The sequence below is a fragment of the Temnothorax nylanderi genome, unplaced genomic scaffold, assembly GCF_030848795.1.
Source record: "Temnothorax nylanderi isolate EJ_2023f unplaced genomic scaffold, tnyl_v1.0 TNYL_tig0009_pilon, whole genome shotgun sequence".
NCBI classification, from domain to species: Eukaryota; Metazoa; Arthropoda; class Insecta; order Hymenoptera; family Formicidae; genus Temnothorax; species Temnothorax nylanderi.
This window is the reverse complement of record NW_027249071.1, coordinates 194,491-217,138: the sequence shown is the minus strand read 5'-3', so window position 1 is coordinate 217,138 and position 22,648 is coordinate 194,491. Positions and strand designations below refer to the sequence as shown.

General features: G+C 37.6%; 1 protein-coding gene and 1 long non-coding RNA gene across 6 annotated transcripts in view; one reads left to right on the top strand and one right to left on the bottom strand.

Moving 5' to 3' along the window:
* Positions 1–18,420, bottom strand: part of LOC139786220 (uncharacterized) — a 181,391-nt gene extending 162,971 nt beyond the window's left edge. Inside the window, exon 1 of the long non-coding RNA XR_011722219.1 lies at positions 18,349–18,420. This is a non-coding gene — a long non-coding RNA (uncharacterized lncRNA). The remainder of the gene's footprint in view (positions 1–18,348) is intronic.
* Positions 1,317–22,643, top strand: Ctns (lysosomal cystine transporter cystinosin). Of its 5 annotated transcripts, none has more exons than XM_071725344.1 (11): positions 1,317–1,469; positions 1,954–2,199; positions 2,731–2,830; positions 17,297–17,348; positions 17,441–17,531; positions 18,018–18,209; positions 18,995–19,235; positions 19,436–19,555; positions 19,642–19,930; positions 20,042–20,144; positions 22,364–22,643. In XM_071725344.1, the coding sequence occupies exons 4-11, from the start codon at positions 17,309–17,311 to the stop codon at positions 22,431–22,433; spliced, it is 1,146 nt and encodes a 381-aa protein (XP_071581445.1). In that variant the 5' UTR covers positions 1,317–1,469; positions 1,954–2,199; positions 2,731–2,830; positions 17,297–17,308; the 3' UTR covers positions 22,434–22,643. The 5 variants fall into 5 exon arrangements, with proteins under 5 accessions (XP_071581445.1, XP_071581440.1, XP_071581454.1 ...); XM_071725339.1 differs by having other exon boundaries at positions 1,954–2,278; XM_071725353.1 differs by lacking the exon at positions 22,364–22,643 and adding an exon at positions 20,675–21,317 and having other exon boundaries at positions 1,954–2,278.
* The last annotated feature ends 5 nt before the right edge of the window (positions 22,644–22,648 follow it).

Sequence of the window (22,648 nt, the reverse complement as noted above, 5' to 3'; positions counted from 1 at the left end):
ACTTTTATTGGCCGCAACTTGACGAACGTGCAATGGTCTCAATTGAATTCAATAAACATTGATTAATCTCCTGACTTGTTGCATTGTCATGTTGCCATTATATACATGGCGTGCGAATAGTTCAATACATATTAATAATAACTTAAAAACATTATGTCTTGTGTCATTTAAACATTTTTTTTTCATTCAACCTAGGCGATATATTATGATGACTGCACAGAAAATACAACCGTTCGGAGTTGTATCTATTATGCAATCCAGTTTCTCAGTAACATAGTATATTGGATTGTCATTTTTAACATGAATTATACGAGGCATGAGCGTGTAGCTTTTAAAATATTGTAAATATGGAATACAGCCTTGGAAAAAAAAACCAAAACGAGAAGCCGAAAATGTATTAATTTCTTTTATCAGATAATATACGTGATAAAAATTCGATACAGAAGGAAACAAAATACTCGAATCCAATCTGTTTAGTACTATTATCTAGAGCTGATAAAAGCGGATCGTGAAATAATCACCCGGAGATAACAAAATCCTGCAAGTCTCATCTAATACAATAGTCTCCTAGGACCGGTTGTTCCAACCTGTTGGTGAACTAACTAATAGTTAAATCACATATGTGTCTTTGTTTTTCCTTCAAATTAAACGAAGATAGACATGTGATTTAACTATTAGTTAGTTTACCAATAGGTTGGAACAACCGGCCCCCTAGTCGTCTAATGTAAAACAATCAAGTAGATAAAAAAAACTGATTTAACTTATAATTGATTTATTAGCTTATCACTTTCTATCGGAGATCTATAACATTTAAGGGCAGCTTTAAAAAATATTCATTAATTTTATTTGTCTCAACATTTAATATGTATTAAAATTAAAAACAATGTCAATAGTTTTGAATTTTTTTCGTTTATGAACAAAAGTACAGCAAACGCAGCTTTCTATAGGAAAAAACAACGTAAAGGCCAAATCAGAATTGCACAGGGCAATTTGGGTTAAATTTCATTAAAATCCACGTGAATCCTACGTGTCTTAGACGAGAAGATTGGAGCCGTTAGCGATTAAACCGAATTAGGGCGTCTATTATGCAATATAGAGCAATTATACAAACATGCAATGTTGCAATTATATAAACATTTGCAACATCGGGACCGCAAAATTAAACGATCGCTCACGCAGAAACAAGCGAACGATCAGAAACAGGATGGAGGTGGAGGGGGGCACACTATGCATGGGGGGAAAAGATTTTAGTATGAAGGGGGGGGGAAACCCTCTTACAGGATTTATATATACGAGCGATCTTGCGCGGGGCCTTTTCGAGTCGCGTCGTACGCTCGGCCGAACCGGTCGGTTTAAGTGGTGTAATCTGTCACGGTCTCGTCGCGTTTTCCGCGGGAAACAACAGTTTGTTCAGGGAGAATCGTTGCGGATGCGCCGATTGTTATCAGCATAATTTGTTGCTTCTAATGGTGAGCTTGATTTTTCACGCGAAACATGAAAAAAATCATCGCGACAGCTACGAGTGCCTTGAGCTGTGTCGATGTGTGTGAGCTACAATAGACATAATGTTATCACGTGGCCTGTTCGCTTTATCGTCGCTCACTATTCTTATTACATTATAGATAACGACATTAGATAAGGCTATCGACAGTGAAATATTACGCGATAATGTTCCATTTCACTGAAAAAAATCATTTAAAATTGAAAGATGAGTTGGATGATAATTTATATAAAAAAATATGTATATGAATTGTGTGTATATATATATTTTTTATATATACACACCATAATTTATTCAATTTGTAGATGAATACGCAACACGATTTTCGAACGTAAATGCTTGGGTGCAAAAATAAACTCGAATAATCCTAATAATATGATTATAATTGCGAGGATTACGAACCTTATTCTTTTCAATTTTGATCTAATTCTAAAGAATTATATTCCCTTTAGCTTCTTAAACTCCTATTACAATCATCCGCAACGAAACCGGAAAACTTCATGAACTCAAGATCAAGTTCAAGGACTTCAAGCATCGGAAACCACGGGAAAATTCAGTCGACAAAGCTTCAATTGGAGATTAAAGTCGATATCGTCGCTCAGTGATTGCATTTATCAACAAGCTGGATTCCCTGCACGGTGCCGAGTCTGTGGTCGAAAGTGTTTGCTCACCGGGATGATAACAACGTGATTTTAGATGTAATAGGGATCGAGAAATTCTTCAGATCATTTATTCTTCCAAATTCAATCGGATCGATCGATCGATAACGATATAGTGGTATGGTTCATGATTTTATCTCGAGTAACATTTTTTTTTAATCAGGCTTGAATATGTAATACAATAGTAACAACAAATTTTTTAAATCTAATTATCAAATGAGAAATTTTTAATTAATTTTTATAGAAGTATTTATAGAATTTTTGACCACACACACACACATTGGACTATTTAAATAAGAAAAATAATACTTGAAAAATTTATAAACACGCTTTAAATAGATAGAAACAATTTTTTTTCCTTTTTCTCCTAAATGTCTTTCAAATGATATTACTTTGAAAATTAATAGCTAACGCAATGAAAGAGACAAGATTGAGTCACTGTCGTTCAAAGTCACTCAAAGAATTTTTTCTGTCAATGAATGAAAATTTTTGACGTGGGCTCCCTCTCTCGATTTCTGATTACGAGCATGCATATTTCAGCGGCCTTTAATAAAAAGCTTCTCGTTACAGACGATCTCGTGAAGTCGGTTGTAACGCGCAGAGATTGGATGTCTCTGCACCTTTCGATGGGTAGATTTTAACTGTCGCGGCTGAGAGCGAAATTTGACAGGTGAGTGAACGCTGCGGCGCAAACTTTTATCGGTAAATCAAGGACAGTACCGGCGGGATGCATCGTAATAATCGTGATTGCTCGTGAAACCAGCTGAAATAACGCTACGGATAATGAACGGCGCGTCGGAGATAATGCCGGAAATATATAAGCCGCAGCAAAGTGTAGTGAATTACTACGTTTGATCTCTAAAGAACTACCCACACCTAATCTGCAACTATTGCGCTGGTACCTCCTAACACATACACGGAAAGAACGGTTTTGCTGAAGTATTTAAAAATTTAGCTAGATACAGATCTGAAAATAAATTTTGTTGCACCATCAAAATAATTATGTAGAACACTCAAACTGATTGTTAAAATGTCAAAATTTTTTACAGCATTATCATCATACTTCAGCGACCTGCTATAATTATTTTGATGGTGCAACAAAATTATTCTCAGATCTGTATCTTGCTAAATTTTTGGATACTTCAGCAAAACCGCTCTTTCCGTGTATACACACACACACACACATAAAAGAAAGTCCCCTATTATGAGATAGGGATCCTAATATGAGATGGCGGGGTTTTTTCATGGTGGGATCAACAGATGGGGCCTATATAGGGCCTTTTAGCTTAACATATCTCATATTAGGATTCTGTCTCATAATAGGGGACTTTCCTCTACATATGCGCTTTTTTCTTTTTAGGTTCAATATAGTTGCAGCAAACTTTTATGTGCCTTTCATTGTTTTTTTTTTATTCGCTACTTACGATATTATTTATATGTATATGTATTGTGGATTATACGTATAAGTCTCTCTCGCGTGTTCGTTGAAGAGGAAACGCGAAAAGGAACGTTGAAGTATCGTTAAATCATCTCCGTTTGGGGGGAGGGAATGCGTGGCGAGAATTTTGCACCGCATGAATTTACGACAAAGCGATCCGTTATTTCTGTCGATCGCACAATGATTTAATTTTCGCGAAACTAGCCGTGAAATCAAAATCGATCAGCGGCAAAGGGGAAAGGGGACCCATCACTCGGTGTCGCGCGATCGACCATCGGCAAACGTGTAGTTATTCGGAACCAGGAAAAACGAGGGCATTGAATGCGGTTGCAAATAGGTCGTAAGTCATTGGCACAAAACACACACACACGTATTTTGCACATACACAATAAAACGCGCGCCGCTTTCGTAAATCGCAAGAATTCCTCATTCAGCGATTTCTGTACGCGCAATCCTTGTCGTAAATGATTATCGAAAGAATTGAGCGACGTGTCTCGACGTTAAGTAATAAATTAACTGTCAATCGGTTTTTAAATAATATCTTTCTCGTGTGATACAATTAAAAAGTTCCAAGTATATGTATGTATAACCTATATAAGAGAGATCGTATTCTATGATATATTTTTTAATGGTTATGAAAGTTAATTATTTTAAATTATTTATATTAATTGGGAGATAATTTTAAAATCTGTAACTGTACTTTTACAAAAGTATTTGACATCTGATTGTATGATAAAATACATAATAAAGCTTGAATAAAATATGTATTATAAATTATAGGATTTTACGGTAAAATAATATTTTAAATAATGTCCGTTATTTTAATACAAATACAGTGTATTTAGGAATTAAATTGTAATTAAAGAAAAATCTTTTGCACAATGTACACACGTTAATTTTCATTTAAAAAGAGCTTAAAAAATAATATGTAATAAATGTATAATTTTATATAATTATATAAAACATTTTCGAACGGAAGTGTTTGATCATTCTGTCAAGTCTCACAATCGCATCGCTGAATCGAATGAAGCTTGTTATCGTTATATCTCGACCGAATATCGCGTCAATGTATTACCCAGCGACACTTACGCTCTATATGACGAAGAAAGAAGAAATCAAATATTATCGCGAATCTCTACGAGCATATCACACGTGAACAAGTTATTTAACCATGTCAATCGGTAACTCGTTATCGTCGATAAAACTACAAAGCAAAATCTTTAATATTTAACAACAGGACGTATCTTACTGTAAAAGCATTGCAAGTTGCAATTCCAAAGTTTAACGTTGACGTGTTTTTTTTTTCATTTTAGCTACGTCAGGTATTACGTTTCACTGGTACAATATCGTTGCTGTCGTATATATGGCCTTTTTTGAAAATGGAATAAAATGGTAAAATTTCAATGAAGCCATTTATACTATTTCGCAAAAAACTACCGGACGTGCGCGTCAAATGCCACTGGAAAATAAATAATTTCGAATCGGGCGAGAAAGGGGGCCAATTGTCAGCATTACCCGGCAGCGTGCTGTGAACGTCACCAAGAAAGGTGCATAAATATTGGCCAGTCGTGCCAGTCGATTAATCCGCGATCGCGTCGATATTGATATTAAAACTCAATAAACTGTGAATTATTCATGAACGCGCGCCGGATCGGGCATACGGGGCTTACGCGAGCTTTTTAACTTCTTCATACTAGATGGAACGGCGCTTTATCGACGCCATAGAATAACGACAAAAAGCACGCGCGCGCGCGCGGGGGTGAACACATCGCACACGGAATATAACGTGTTAACGACGCAAGTTGTTTTTGTTGAAAATTCCGCAAAATCGCCTACAGCGTATCGTAAACAAAACTGCGCTATCCGCAACAAATGGAAATTTCGCAATACGGATCCGATATGCGATGCACGATTCGCGGCACCGTTACGAGCCGCACCGCGCGCATTCGCATTCTATTATTAAGCAATGAGAGAGAAGATCGACCTAGCTGCATTCGCTGCAGCCTGCCCGCCACCGAGAAGGCGACTTGAATTCTCTCGAACAGTCAAGGTAAACGGGCAAATAGTAACTACGGTAGCGACGATAAAAATGTTATTAGCGTTCGTAGCATTCGTTCTTGATTAGCGTAGCGTAGCGGCGCGTTATTGCGCGCGAGCTGCTGGGCATTGCGTCGCGGCAAGGAATTTTCTCGTATCGAGCCCGGGATATCGCGCGATCCTTTCAACGGAATGGAAAGACAAAATGTGCAAATTCTCTCCCGTGAAATTTTTTGCCAAAGAGAGAGAGAGAGAGAGAGAGAGAGAGAGAGAGAGAGAGAGAGAGAGAGAGAGAAGCGCTTCGGATTGAAGAGATGCCGATTCTAAATTGATCAACAAAGCTGCTCTGAAAAAAGTAACGCGACAAAAGAGGGGCTGCAAACACACTGGCGACAATGATGAGTAATAAATAAATAATTCTCGGGGGCTTTTATTAATATTGCAAGCTTCCTTATTCCTCGTCGCCGAGGAGCACGCTGCATATTTCTCGCGTGCAACGCGCGAGGTATCGATCGGTCACGAGACAATGATCTTGTTATCGATGCACACGTGATTCACAAAGCGTGTTCCTCGTCATAAATAAGACAGTCGAGTCACGCGAGCAGTTTTCTCAGTCAGTAATCCACGCGCTCATTAGCCGGACACGTAACGATTAATATTTCTTAAATTAATCAAGATATCTAACATATTAACGATTCGTGCCGTGCGCGTCACGTTGGGATAAAAATCGCCTGAATTAATAACATTTATTAATTCAGAATGATTAAGAATTAATTCAGAATATTAATTAACCTTGAAACGGTTATATCGATTTAAAATTAAAGCGATAAAACGATGATATATGTACAAGTCAGATGTGCCTTTAGGAAAATTCGTATACCTTATCTGAAGATGGTAGATTAGAGAGAAATACAGCTTGCTTTATCGACGAGATATTAATCGGCTTTAATTAATTTTAGAAAGATTACAGAGAAATGATTTGACGAATTCAACTGCGGTATCGCAAATCTAATTATATTCTGGAGAATTAACCGGAATTTATTTCCAAATAAAGCTTACACTCTTCCTGGAGTTATTCGCGTCGCTTGCGTTGATATCAGAGCACGAATTTTATTCCATTTCCATTATCATGATAAATAACGTTAAATAAAAGTAGAACGGCAACGCCACGAAGTCATAAGCGTCAGAGCAACGATAATTTGACCGTTATAATGAGAAATGTAAATATAGCTTAATACACGGCCGCTTATTGTTCGAGGATATCGGACATTCGGCTACGCGAATTAGCGATTCGGCGGAATGGGATAAACAAATGGCGTAATTAAATATTCACTTCCGTTCTACTGGTTTGTAAACCGGATTTCGTTTCGCCAACAGCATACGACACCATTTTTATTTATTTACGCGATGACACGTTATGAGCCGCGAGCGGAAATTGCGTATTGCCTATATCTCATGTGCACGCGCGCGCGCGATATATATATATATATTTATATATATTTATATTATATTTCGCATTACATTGAATGTTACAACGCGGCATCATGCGAAGAACGGGGATATATTTATTTGAACGCGCGCGCCGCAATTAATTCGATTATCTACTTACGCGTTATGTACGTGCGCTCTGGTTATTAACTGTCATAATTTGTACGCCAGGAATTTCTACTTTACACTTTGTAATTCTGCCAGCTAAAGAGATATAATCACACTTGGCAAAGTGTAGTCCGCGCATTTCTCTCTCTCACAAGCGCCGTACATATTATACAAGACGTTTCATACGCAGCTCGCTAAATTCCGCAGGCGTATTGTTTGTGGTCAGTCAGTCCTACAAGCGGAAACGTCGAAACGTCAATCTGACCTATGAATAATCACAGTTAAAGCTCTTCAGGAAGTTGTGATAAGAAGAATCGACTTAAAAAACTGAGTTCCATAATCACCCTGCGCGTTTTATAATCACCCTGTATAAGAATACCGGTTTTCCTATTTTTTATGTATACATTTTATCGGTATCTACATCGTCATACATTAACTACTTATGTATAAATAGTAGTCAAGTATGCATTACTTGTGGACCAGACGTGGAATGTTGATCGTTATACTTTCCTCCACCGAGATTATTAATAGAATAGATGACTGTGTATTCTTAACCGGTCGAATATCTCATCTAATCAACTTCTCGATCGATTGATCGTCTGTCAGAGACGATGCTATCTCGTTACTATCACTTCAGCGATAGTCAATGACGGACTCACCATGGCTTTTCCCAAGTGAGTCTCGTTTAAATATGCCATCACTCAATCAATCTCAACATCTAGTAATTACATCAATTAACGATGAGAAATTTCACAATAAAATTCGAAGCAGGTCAAGCTGCAGAAATCAAACCGTAATTTATTGACATTTTGATTAATATTTGTTTAATGAGTAACACAATTTTTTGCTAGTAATAATAATATATAACAGATTAACAAAAATCAAGCAAAAGAGGAAATATATTGGAATATAATTAAACAGTTTATTGGTTTAATAAATAAATTAAAAGTATGACCTATATGACTTGAAATAATTAATATTAATTAAATAGTAGAATAATAATGTAATTAATTAAAAGTTCCAGTTAGTGGACTTTACAGTTTGTTTTTCACCTTGTATGTTTTATTTAAAAAATTAGAGATCTCTAATAATATGTCTCGATAATGTCATCCTTTCCATCCTATTTTTAAGAGTACCTATGCAAAATCTATCTAAAGAAGTTTTAACTCGCAGCATGCGTAATGAATATTAGAGTGCCGCGCGCTATTTTACGACATCATAAATTCGTGATGGGAATCGAATTAGAAACAGAAGACCGCGGAGTAACAACAATGAATATATTTTATGAAATTGAAACAAAATAACCGGCACCGCTAAATAAAACAAACTAAGTAAAATAAATAAAAGGAGGAACGGGGCATGAAAGCATCGCACATCGCGGATTTGTATTATCCGTTTTTTACAAAAACAAACCAAGAGAATACCGTAAACTAGCGACGATGTAACATATATAACATATACACAGTAATATAATCTGCAAAATGGCAATATTAATAATCCATATTGTTGATTTTTACTGTTATTCTTAATTTATTATTATTTATTAATTTTAAAAATCAAATATATAATCGATGTGCAAGAGAGATATTTGAATGAAAAATTATTCTTTTATATAAAGATTTAAAATTGTTGAATATTAAATTTCGAGAGAAGTGTACATAACAATGAACATTATACATTTAAAAGGAAATTCACAAATTAATTCAACACAACTATTAAATAAAATTTGAGATATGTAGAAACCGTTGAAAAATATATATAGATTTCCAGAAGACTATGATTTAACCATAAAGTCTGATCTGTTTTCATTGCTGTGTTACGTCAAACCCCGGAATTTGTGAAATATTAGTTTTTGAAAAATAGCAAGGGAAAGGCTATCTAGAGGAGGGGGGATAGGAAGACATAACTAGATCTTATCGTATCTCGGGTGCAGGCTGGAAAAGGCGCATGCCTCAAGACGAATGCACATTTCGGAAAATTCCAGTCGTGGGTCAACCTCCAGAAGGGACGCTATTACGCCTACTGTGAGTTTCGTGCACTCGTGGTCTTATTTTTGGTCAAGGAAACTAATCCCTATAACCAGGGATCGGACCGTGTGCGATTTCAGAGAGAGCAAGGGAGCTGAGGGCGAGGTCTTATTCTAAGAAATAAATGGTACTTTTTTATAATTAATATACATTTACTAGTAAGGAAAAGAATTTAAACATTTATTATAAAGAGAAAAGAATTAATAGAATTAAGCAGAGCATCATTACAATATAGAAAAGCAGGTAAATCATTATATATACATGTGTGTGTGTGAGGTGTATGCGTGTGGAAAAGGCGCGGATGTTACATTGGTACGGAGGTCATCGAGCAGGATTTTGAGGGAAAAGAATCTAATTTAAACTTGACATCCTGCTCGGATTATTACAGAATTGTTATTAATGAAAAATTCACATGAAAGAGAAAGAAAAGAGGAATGAAATAATGTAGTGTATGTGCATACTGAGAATCAGGCAAATTGAACAGGGAATTGAAAACATTTATAGTAAATTAAATGTGGGCTGTATGTCGGACCGCAATAAAATAAGCAAATATGTCGCGGTTAAATGTACATAATTATATATATATATATATATATATATATATATAATATAAATCTGCGGTAGTTGAGACGAAATTTGAGAAATGAAATCCGAGGATCCGAGAATTCGATAGACTTTTTGTAGGAGAAAAGGTAAGGATGAGAGAAAATTTGAGAATTTTGATATCGTCTTTATATTTTATAAATATTAGCAACATATTGTTATTTTTCTACTATTTAAGCGGTGCTTTCTCAAACATCTCACGAAATCCGATATTGCGATCAAACGCGTTGGACGGTGATATTAATATTGGAAACCGGATCCACGATAAAGGGTAGACCGGCAAGGAACTCGTAAATTTACGTCGATAACCGACTAAAGCACACAAGAAAGGCGTGAGGATACCGTAGAATAAATCGTACGGGAAAGTATAATAAACTACATAAAAGAAAAAAAAACAGTTCTACGTATAAAAGATTTAATTTTTGATACGCAAAGTCGGAGGTTAAGATTAATCAAACTTAATTATTTCAATATTGTATTAATAACTGTTAATATTGTTTTCGTAATACCTTCACGATTACAGCTTCATAAAATTTATCGTCGAACGAAAAAAAGATAAGTGATGTTCATCAGATGTCTTTTAATAGCGTCGAAAATGCCGCGATATGTATTAATAATATTGTTCAAAAATGAACTACCATTATATCATTGTGAGAATAATCTCGCGCCAATAGTCCGCGCTTACAACGTATGCCTCCGTCGCCAGCCATGAAATTCACGCTTCGATGGACAATGCCCATCAATATTCATACGATAAAAGCATGAGTGCTCAAATTTCGACGTAGCTATTACAAGCTGTTTTCGCGACCTCCCCTCTCCTCCCCTGTCCTCCCTCCTCCCTTCGCGCGTATGTATATGTACATGAATCCTGGCAATCGTACGGGTTTTTTTGTAGAAAATGATAGGATACGTTAATGCATCCGATTGCATGCACGACGGCCACGGTGCACCTGATGATTTACAATACGTGACTGCAGCGCGCGCGACTCTATTTGCGCGCCTATAATTTGTTTTCGAATATACGTAATAAACCATGGGATCAAACGGAAATTAATGAAAGCTAAATTCGCTCTTTTCGCGACTGTAATTTCGCGCGAGTGCAACCGCGCTGAATGGGAGAAAAATCGCGCATGCGTTACAATGAATAATATTGTTGTACTTCACATTGCAGGAAATGCGTTATAAACACACGGATACGGGTCGAAACTGAATCTTTCATTATCAAGCAAAAATCGCGCTTGAGCGAGTGGCGCAACTGCTAAACGAAGAAAAATTGCGTTGCGGCAGTCGAATATTACTCCCCCGCTGCGCGTTGTGTGAGAATAAAATCGATATGTAATTGTAAATGTGATAAAAAATTTAATCAGCAAAATTGTGGTAATTAAAGGACTATGAGAGCACAACGCGGTTGTTGGTGCGTAATTTTTCAGATTACAAAATTGATTTATTCAACTTTCGCGGTATAATGTTTCGAATTATCTTATATTTCTCATCTATTGTGATGTTTCAAGATATTTAAATAGGTTTTCGATCACGATCGCGACAATATTTGCGAAGCATGAATGAGCATGATTATTTAAGACGTGAGTCGAAAATCCGAGTTCAAATCCAACCAAGAATCATTGAAACAGAAATTTATAAGACGAATAATAATCTAATACTGTAATAGAAATAATTCTTAATATGTATAAGTGTAATATGGCATAATTATTTCGTATTAATATAGCGACAATTCGATGCTTCTACTCGAGATAACGATTGGCAATAGAAGTTTTGCTGTGCTCACTGCCTGGTGCGTTCGCGAGTGTTACGTACGGAAATTTTATCCTAAAATTTCGGACGACGCACGCTAGCTCAGAATTCCGAGCGAACGCGCTCAGGTCAATACTCGGGCAAAAATGTTTGGTTTATCCTACAGTTATCGGACGGCCGTTGATAGGCTGGGGCCCAGATGGGGCCCAAAACTACGTTTCCAGAAACTTCTAGAAAACCTCCCCCCTTAAGACGCGTAGGAAGTGGTGAGAATCTCGCGCGGAGGGTTCTGGCCATTTCGGGTATAAAAAGGGCGGACAACGCCGCAGAGCGACACATAGTTTTCGGCTTCGGGTCTGTTACTTCATTCTCGACTTTAATCGTTTTTTCTAACTCTACAGAACGTGACACGAGTAAAAGTGTGTGACTCTGCTATTCGGTCTGATGATCGGGCTGTCATTCGGTAGGGGCTAATCCTAGACTTCATATTTCTTCCTAACTGTGGAACTTTAGCGAGGCCGCCACAGAGTCCAAAGTCTTTTTCTCTTTTTATCCAAAAAATTAAATAAATTACTCTACTTATTGTTCGTTATGTAAATGTTTCACAATGTGCAATCGAAACGGGCGATAAACAATGGTAAAACGCAAAAGGTTTTTCGAATTAATGAAGAGTAAATTAACAACAACCTCTTGATTAATTTGAGTTCCGATGACTAAAATATCCAACGTCGAGATTAGAAGTCGCGACAATAAGTAACGGTATCTACCGACGTGATCATTGGATAAAGATCGTCTCCGAATTTCTCGGGAACAACGTTACGTGTCCACTTAACGACGATTCATGACCGATCTTGAAGTCCGAGAGCGCGTAGAGGCTCATATGCTCACGTGTAAGTCGGCCGGTCGCGCGTGCAGCGCTGGCTTCATAAAAAAAAAAAGGAAAGCCTTGATAAAATCGGGGGAATAGAGCCATAAAAAATTTCTCGACGACGGCCAACGACGGACGGACGGCGGAGAGTGGCCGGCGGCGGCCGCATATTTCGCGCTCCATCGATCGGCCGAGAGGGCCTCGAGCCGGCGACAAAAGCCGGCAGAACGGCCGGCGACAGCGGCGCAGCGCGGAGTATTTAAAACCGTTTAGCCGGCCAGTTAATTGCGCCAATAATTCCGCCGATGGAATAATAATGCCGACCGTCGAGTCGCGGCGTGCGGCCCGATAAATCCGACGAGACGAGAGAGATTCAGAAGGTTCGCGCGCCGCTCGAGTCATCCCGACTAGCGCGCGCGAGACTACGCACATCCCGCGCAATGATATATTGAGCAACGCGTGGCTGTAATGTCGACATTTTGCCTTAATGTATCGCGGAGAATACGGTGAGAGAGAAAGATAGAGGGAGAGGGGTTTCCCTAAAATATCCTCACAAATATACGAAGGTGAAACATTCTCCACCTCGATGACGTCCTGGCGGATATTAAGAAAAGAATTATGCCGTGGGGTGCTGTTGCCCTGGTGTTATATTTTTCGGTGTCTGATGCAAATTTCGCGAGGCATAGTTTTTATTAATTTAATTATATGAATTTTCAAGCGAGATACACCATTCATTATATATTTACTTAAACTTATCTCATTCACTTAAGAGAGTGAGTGAGATAAGTTTAAGTAAATATGTAAGTTAAAACAAGACCATATATATAATTTATTCGTATGACATAGTTTCCGTCTATGCATAAGCTGATGATGTAAGCCTTCTAAAATTTGTAAAAATCCAGAAGCAGAGAACATGATCGGGTCGGTATAATGTTGTGTCTCCGAAATATTAAATATTAATGAGTCATCGTGTTAAATTATACTTTATAATCGGAACGTTAACCCACATTGCGCGCGATTAAGTAATTGACCGTGATAAGAAATTAGCATGAAACGGGCATTAAGTCGATCCGACAGCGCCGTTCGATGTATAATCTTCAATTTATGATAATTGTTATTACACTCGCCGCAATTTTAATTCGTGCAAATCGTTCGCAATAACATAATACAAATTAGGGAATAATACACGACAGTGCACACACACACACATGCGGAGGTAACATTATATTACAAAAAAAAAGAAAATAAAAAATAAAAAGTACTTCCCTGTATTGCGAGGCTAAAAATCGTCTGTTATTCCCGTGCTTAATTAAATTCGCGGTATAATAATCGCTATTAAACGAATTTACCTAAATGCGAAAGAAATGAGCGGTCATTTTTATTCCCCGCGCGTTTCTGCCTTATTTTTATGAAATAAAATCGTCCGTCCCTTTAATCCGGCTCTAATTAGGATCTTTTACGACGTGGAGTTATGTACGTTTTTTTTTTACGTCCTTTTTTGCGCATTACGTGCGCGTATCTCGGCTCGAATGAATCCGCAGCGCTAGGTATCAAAAATAAAAATTCAACTCTGTTCTCTTTCTCCCTCTCTCGCTCTGTCTCTTTCGCTGTTCTCTCGTCCTCTCTCGCTCTTTCTCTCTTTCTCTTTCTCTTCTTCGCACACACACGAGTCGCCATGTCCTAGAACACAGTATTTTTCAAGCTCTTTTGATCGTGATCCACAGTAGGAAATACATTTTACATTGCGAATCAGTACACACACATACACACACACGCGCGCGCGCGCGCGTAACAAAAATTTCACGAAAGCATATTTACTCTTGCTACATGTAATAGAATAGAAACATGACAATGTTAATATAAAATACGATTTTACGAATAAAAACGTAGGGAACGAAAAAAAAGAGCTGCGAGAGAGCGAGAGATATCGGCAATATGCCAAATGTGAGCGTTCTAATAAAAGAAATTCTCTCGATTAGATTACGTTGTAAAAAGAATTACTCGATTTATCGATTTTCGCGCAATCCGGCTTATTTTATTATTAAGCGTCAAATCCTATTGTTCTTTTCTTCGCTGTACGCAAAATCTATCTTTCCCTTTCATCACTTTTTATCATATGAATTTCCTGTGGCACGTAAAAGTAAATCTCGTTTGTCTTCGTCATTCCGTAACCGCGCGTTCGACATATATTATTCCCTTTTCCCCTCCTGTATCTTCCTCTCTCTTTCTCTCGCCGAGAGTCGTTATCATACTCTTTATATCTTTTTTTTTTCTATTCTTTGGAATACGTGCTGGCCTTTCCGCAATCTCGGTGGAACTTCACCGAGACTTGACCCACTAAGGCGTATTAAGTTTATCGTCGACTAAGCGCGCTAAGCGCGAAAACAGAGAAAAGGAAAAGAGCGAATCGAGTGTGTGATGGAAATAGTGGGCGAAATCGCGTGAATTAACGCTAGCCATAATGCGAAATTCAACCGAATTTTCATTCTCCGATATATAGCACGAAAGGGACGGGCGACCATTTAAATGATCAAACCAATCGGTGAAATGACCCTTGGACGTTTAATTAATCGCATTAATGTTAATTAGTACCGATTTGTAATTAGTTAAATTTTATTTCTATGTCTCTATATATATCATTAGATGCATTTTGCACGCGATGCAAAAGTCAATTTTTACACGCCTGAAACAATTCGATATCGCATGATCCTTATTACGAAAAGTTTCCTTCAGACGCTTTTAAAAGTTTCACTGTTGTACTTGAGCGTACATTGCATTATAGGACAACACAAATAACTTTCGATGAAACGTATACATACACGCGAATAAAAGGAAGGAAATTTTTGATGGCCAGAAATTCCCTGTCGAGGAGTCTTGCATGGAAATGCTTCTCTTGCTTTTAAGAAAATAATGAGTAAATATGGGCTTTATATTGTCGAGCGCTGTGAAAATTTCTATTCGAATAAAGTTCCCCGTTATTTTCAATGCGTTGCTATAAAAACGTCACACATTTTACGATGATAAAAAAATTATTACCTATTCGAAATTTTAGAATAATAATATTGTTAAAAAACAGAATTTTTGAAGCGAAGTAATAATATAATAAGTAAAATAAAATAAAAATAAATTCATTGAGACTCACTCGAAATGAGATAAGATAAATCGCTTTTATTTCACTATCACTTAAGAAAAAAAATTTTCTGATTAAATAACACACACACATACAAGATAATTCTAAAATTCTAACAGGAATGTTATCGCGGTTCATGATTCTTATATATCTCACTTATTACTCTTTGTAAGAATTTGCGCAATATATGTCGTCTGGTTGCGCAAAAATAACGTTACATTTGGCAATTACATAAATTGCAAGTCATTTCTCTAGAAAGCTAAGAACGTTGAGAAACCTCGGTCTATTGCAAAAAAGACGTTGACATTATATTAGCCTGCGAATGTATAAATTTGTATTCTTCCTACGTATTCTCATTAGTCTTCCAGGTCTTCCTATATTGAATTAAAAAATGACATTCCGTTACGCTTCGAGAAAAAGTCCTATAATTTAAACTTGTATCAGACAGCTGATTCTTCAAACAATAGCATTATTTCTTTTTTTTTAAGCTTTTGTAGTGTCAACTTAATAAAGTTTTTTAAAATTATACATGTATGTATAGATTTAAATATTTACTTAATTGCATCCCCTTGTTCTTAATTGTGTCTTATATTATTCTCATTAGTCTTTCTATTAAATTAATGACATTCCAGAAGTGTCGTTATTCTTTTAAACCGATTGCGGTCGCTAGATGAATAGTGTCATAAGTGAATTGACAAGTGAATCACAGCAGAGCTCTTCAAGAAACAGTATAAGTTTCATTATAACAAAATATCTCGTAACTGTAATTACATTAGTTATCTCACAATTAAAAAAAAAATAAATTAAATTTGTTTTTCCTCTCTTTGATTTTTCTCGGGGTATGATATGTAGACTTTAAACTTTCTTAATTGAATCCTAATTCTTAATTATATCTCTCTTACATCTGAAATATAATTATATCTACATTAATATATTTTGCTTGTCTGTCTTCAACCATTCGCTATTTTTTACAAAAGCACATTGTGTGCGTGTGTGTGTGTGCATTTTTCGCAGTGTGTGAGCACGTGGTACGTGGGTTCGCTAAACTCAAATGACTGTACGGTTCAGTCATCCCTGTTCCCTGTTAGTCTTTCGATTTCTTGCCGCCAAGAGTCATTCCAGCTGTGGCGCGTCACGTGCTCATTGTTGACGTTGCATCGTGCATGTTGCATCTCATCGTTCCTTATCACATTTCTAACTGCGAAACGAGATAGTGTCCGTGTCCGAAACGTCGCGTTCGTGTTCGTTGGCCTCGTCCTAGCACTCGTACAACGGAGAATTGAGAAACGGCCGTCGACGACGACGACGACGACGAATGGCACTCCTCGTCGACGTCGTCGTTGTCGCTCCGCGCTTTGACAGCCGCGGAAATTCGAGGTATCCGCGAGGATACGAAACCGCGTGACGATCTCCCGATCATCGAGACCGTCGACGAGCTGGCGACTAGCGAGATGCGACAGCGCGTGATGTGTCATCGTGTCGCACGAGTTATCGCGATAACTCCGCGCGTTTTGAGGTTAAACCCGTCGTTCGCCCCATTGCGTCTCGGAGCCCTAATTCTCCGGACACGCGTGACGCCGCGAAAGAGCGTTAATATGGCGTTCTTTAAACGATGACTGCATTAATTGCGGCTACATTAAGGAGCGATAACGTCAGTCTAAATTTGGCACAACGTCTTGTTTCAGTCATTGTCCAATATGGCTTTAATGCGTTACTCATGGGTCCTGTTGCTACCAGGTGAGACGCGAAAGAAGTCTAGAGAAGTATGCCACAAGTGTCTCCAGTCTCGTTCTTGTATGTAGATTACATGTCGTCTTTCATATTTGCAGTTTTAACGTGCGTTCAGGGAGCCCTTAGAGCGTCGACGCAGGATTTAAAAGTACACGTCAATCAGGAGGCCAGGTTCAACTTATCACTGACGTGAGTAGCTTGTTATGCGCCGCTAACTTGAGCCATTATATGGAGCTGCATGGATATCGTCGAGTACTTATAGATTTTATTGGCTATTATGTCGAAGTCACAATACTGTATTGCTTTTAGGAGGGAAGGGGGGGAGTGTGTGTGCTACTGTACAGTTACTACTCATGACGAATCAAGTTCATCGACAGGAACCTTTGTTGCATAGACGAATAACGAAAAATGCCATGAAACTAATATGTCTACGTTTTTATCGCTTTGATCCACATTCCACATGTATCGCTTAATCCTAGTAGACATAATTCGCTTTAACTCCTTTTATCACACGCTCTAAAAGTACTGATAACACAGCTGGCATCTAATGATCTTAAGATGTAACCTCTGGACTTTATACTTTATCATTCAATTACATTCGCTTGATGGATGATCTCAGTGTGCTTGGATTAAAAATGAGATTACTTGTTATCAGACACATCTCTTACCTTGCAGGGAATCGTTACCTGACGGCAGAGATGCACTAGTTACGATAAACGCGCAGCATCCCGATCTGCTATCTACAAACCCATCGAACTTTTCTATCGCAGCGGCAGACTCGCCGAGAGAATGGATTGTTTATGTTAAAGGCCTGAGTGCAGGTCATTCGATCGTTAGCGCTAATGTGACTCCTGGTGATATCACGGAGTAAGTACATGTAGTGGAATGTTTTATAGAGATTTCACGAGCTTCTTACATTTTGATTTTTGTAAACTCTAATCAGTTGATGTTTTCATAACGGTAGATTACGAACGTATGTATATTATTTGATATAAGTATCACTCACATAATCAAATATGTTGCACAACAATAAACAGCAGGGAGCAGAGACCTATGGCACCGATGCCTTTTCCCTCGCTCTCTATCTTCGTGACTAATTCTGAAAAGATTCCGATCGGTATTACATTCACATTCCACTGCATCAAGACTGATAGCTAAGACTGCACAGATAGCCTCTTGACCTAGACTTGTCAACCGAGCTGAAACTTGAAGTTTCGTTAGTCTGTGCCCAGATTTGGAGCAGATTACTTCCTAGTTCAATCACAGTGTCGTGTTCAAACTTGTTTATAAATGATTTTAATATTTTTGTGATATTGAGAAGTGAAATTTGTTAAATATGTATCAGTGACGAAATGTATGCACACTCCGGAGTTTGTACGGTTGCGTTATAAACTTAATGTGCTCCTTAATATTGGATCTCAAAAAAACACTGTGTAAAACGAATTTATCTCGAAATTTGTAACAATTATAGAAACTGTTGAAAAAGATGTCTATGTATAAAATTATTATTATACCGCGAGATCAGTTACATACTATCGATAATTTAAAGTGAGCAAATTCTATTTCTGCTATTTTTCGTGCGACATATTTTCTCTAAATAATATTTCAACATGTAAAGCATAAAAATAACTGTCTTGCATATTTTCTTTTAGTTTCTCTCAAGCATTTGTTAGAGTGACGATAGAGAAATCGGATGCATTGTACCACATCAGTGCTGTGGTCGGATGGATATATTTTGTGGCATGGAGCGTGAGCTTCTATCCACAAATCCGTATTAATTACAAACGTAAAAGTGTCGTGGGTCTTAATTTCGACTTCCTGTCACTGAATCTGGTCGGTTTTATTATGTACGCGTTGTTTAATTGCGGCCTCTACTGGGTACCTGAGATTGAGGTAAGATATTGCCGTGTTTGTTTCTATATTTTGCAATGAAATAAAAGCTACATATGTACAGAGAGAGAACACTAACGGTGAAATATTTTTATAGATAAAAATTCTTTGATAAGAATGTAAAATGCGCAAAAATGCACACGCGTGTGTATCGCATGTGTATGTGTATGTGATAATCAATTAATTTACTAAAATATTTTCAGAATCAGTATTTCAATCGATATCCAAAAGGTTTGAATCCCGTGCAAATCAATGATATATTTTTCTCGCTACACGCAGTATTTGCTACTGCAGTAACTGTTGGGCAGTGCTTTATTTACGAGGTAAATAAATGTGATCGAGACAGCGTATGTTTTCTGGATAGCTGGCTATAGAAATTGAAGTGTAATCGTATTTATTTTTACTTCAGATTGGCAATCAAAGGGTGTCAACGACCGCGCGTATTATCCATGGGATATTCACGATTTTTATACTGATATCTTTGATATTATCTTTCGTCAAGACAATCCAGTGGCTAGATTTCCTCTACTACTGCAGCTACGTTAAGCTAAGCATAACGCTTATTAAATATGTACCGCAGGCGTTTTACAATTATAAGAGGAAGTCCACTGTCGGCTGGAGCATAGGAAATATATTCTTAGATTTTACCGGTGGCATTCTGTCAATGCTACAGATGATACTCAACGCTTACAACTATGGTAAACATACGAATATACTAGCTAGATTCACCTCCGTCTCGCGTATACTCAGAATACATACTATCGAAATTAATTCGTGCGGAACATTAACGTCATAAATTTTTATCTCAGACGATTGGGAGAGTATTTTCGGGGATCCGACTAAATTCGGTCTTGGATTCTTTTCCGTGGCATTTGATATATTTTTCATAATACAGCACTATGTCCTGTACAGGTACGTATACATGCATGCTTTAATATTGCTTACGCTTTGTATCCGATTTTTTTTTGCCGCATGCCACTTTATCGAATATAACTTTTTAGGAATCCTGAGCCTGTGCCACTAATAAAATAAAGCTATAGCATCTTGCGGACTAAAGTTTTTACATTCAATGAATGTGTGGTGATATTTCATGCAGAAACTGGGGATGCTCACTGATCTTTTTTTTTATATTTTATTTTTATTTCATGTTAAAAATAAGCATTATCAATGCATGATTTGACTAATCGTTAATATAACAGTTAACTTACTTCGGTATTTCACCACGTTAATTTAGTTATATCTAATTGTACATATATTATAAATAATATACACAATGAGAGAGTACATTAAATACTTTTGTATGATAATGGGAATATTTACGTGTGATTGGATTTTCATAATCGCATATATATATATAAATAAGTGTGTTGCCATTTCGTCTTATCTATTTAGTGAGCTACGCAATTGTAGATGTGACGTAGAGCAAGACTTTGATTTTACAGACATAGCGATGAGAAGGTGATTGACCTGAACGGCAGAATATAGCGACTCTACGACGAGGACTTAATTTCTCCCTCCCTCAAAAATCCTTTCCCGATCCATACTTTATATAGATGTTTTTATATTCGCATAAATCTCTGCATGTGTATATTGTGTATCTGCACACAATATAAATATTTTTTACTTTTATAATTTTCATTAATTAATTTCATCAGTTAATTCTATTTCTTAATTTTATTTAATTTTAAGTCAAAACGTATATGAATTGATATTATAACTACGATTGTTCGTATTTTCTCTAAAACATTATTTTTTATATTTCCGGCTAGTTTATTTAAATTAGGAAGATAGTACAAAACTATTAACGTAGGACCACAATGAATAATTCTAATACGAATTAAAAAAAAAGAGAGAGAAATAATGCAATCTCACGGGAAGTTTGCACAAATAAATTACACGTTTGACAGTATTGCCAAGTTAATTATAGATGATAAAGAGTATTTAGCAGTTTATGATGTAAAATAAAAACACTATATTAGAGAAAGGATGGTATATAGACGGAATATTTTTTAATGTAGCAAAATTTCTGTTGACCAATCAGACAACGATTATATTAACGTTGTTACAATAAAAATATTTTACGGAGTCGGTATTTATCTCGATATACGAGGCTTCATTTTCATTATTTTCACGGTTTACCATTCTGTTCATTACGCATCGGATTGCATCCCCACCCGAGATAATTACAGATGGTATTTTATTTAAATATTAATGTACCAGTATAATGCGCTAAATATTCTTTGATTTTGCGGGATAAAAGTAAGAATCACGGTTTGATCACGCATGAGGCATGTCCCGCGTTGACGCTTATCATCGTTATATTGTTATCCCGTGCATCGGATTCAATTGTCGCGAGTTTCGCCAATTGCCCGAATTGATGGAAAGACGATTTTCGGCATAACTTGGGAGAAAAAATCGTCCCGAATGGATTTGGATGCCAAAATACAGATTTTGTGTGTGTCGTCTCGTGTCGAGTGCGCGTGATTTTGTTCTCATTAACCCGGGAATAGACGTCCGCCTATTTTTTTTTCTTCCTCGTCTCGAATCGATGAACGACGTGCATAAAAATAGCATCCGCAAGGCTCATCGTTATTTCTTACGTAACGTTCGTTATTCCCGAGATGCAGTAAACAAATCGATGGAAAAGTTTCGCGACGGGAGCTCGCGTCGCGAAATTAATCCTCGGAAATTTTTGAGGAACGGAAGGGGGATAAAAACTCGCCATTTAATCACGCTTTATTTGAACGCACGATAATTATTCGCGTCGAATGATCGAATATGTATGCGGAGCTGTAATGACAAAATAAAAAGCGCAACCAATGCTCACCGAAAAACTCCCCCCCCCCCCTTCCTTTTAATCCCGTATATACGCCAGAAAAGTCGGCCATTTTCCCAGACAGCACCATGTTCAAAATTGAGACATATAAAGACGTCTTTGGACATGCGTGCCGTCTGGATTGATTCCCGGGTCAATCTAACTCGCTAACTCGACTAACTCTTACTAACCGGCCTTTAACGACGATATCCGGCGAGAGACTCGACGTTAAGGGCGATTCGTCGATCTCCGCTCGAAAGAAAAAGAAAAAAAAAGAAAAAAAAAAGAGAATGTGTCGTAATTCCTTTCCTTTCAGGAATCGCGCGGAGTACGCCGAGCTGCCGGGCCATTGCCAGGAGGAGCCCGAGGGCGCGTGCAGCGCATGAAAACACGTGTTGTCGCTTGTCGCATCGCAATACCGTCCCCCCGTCCGAGCGCATAATAAGAGTGACGCGCCGAATGCGCGTCGCCACGCGCCCTTCCCCCGTCGTCCCTTCGCGCGCGACACGAAGATCAATTGCTTACCCCGTGCCGCGTCTCCCAGTACTCGCGTCACTGCTGGCGTCACTCCCCTCACCGCCTTGTGGAGACGCACGATCAC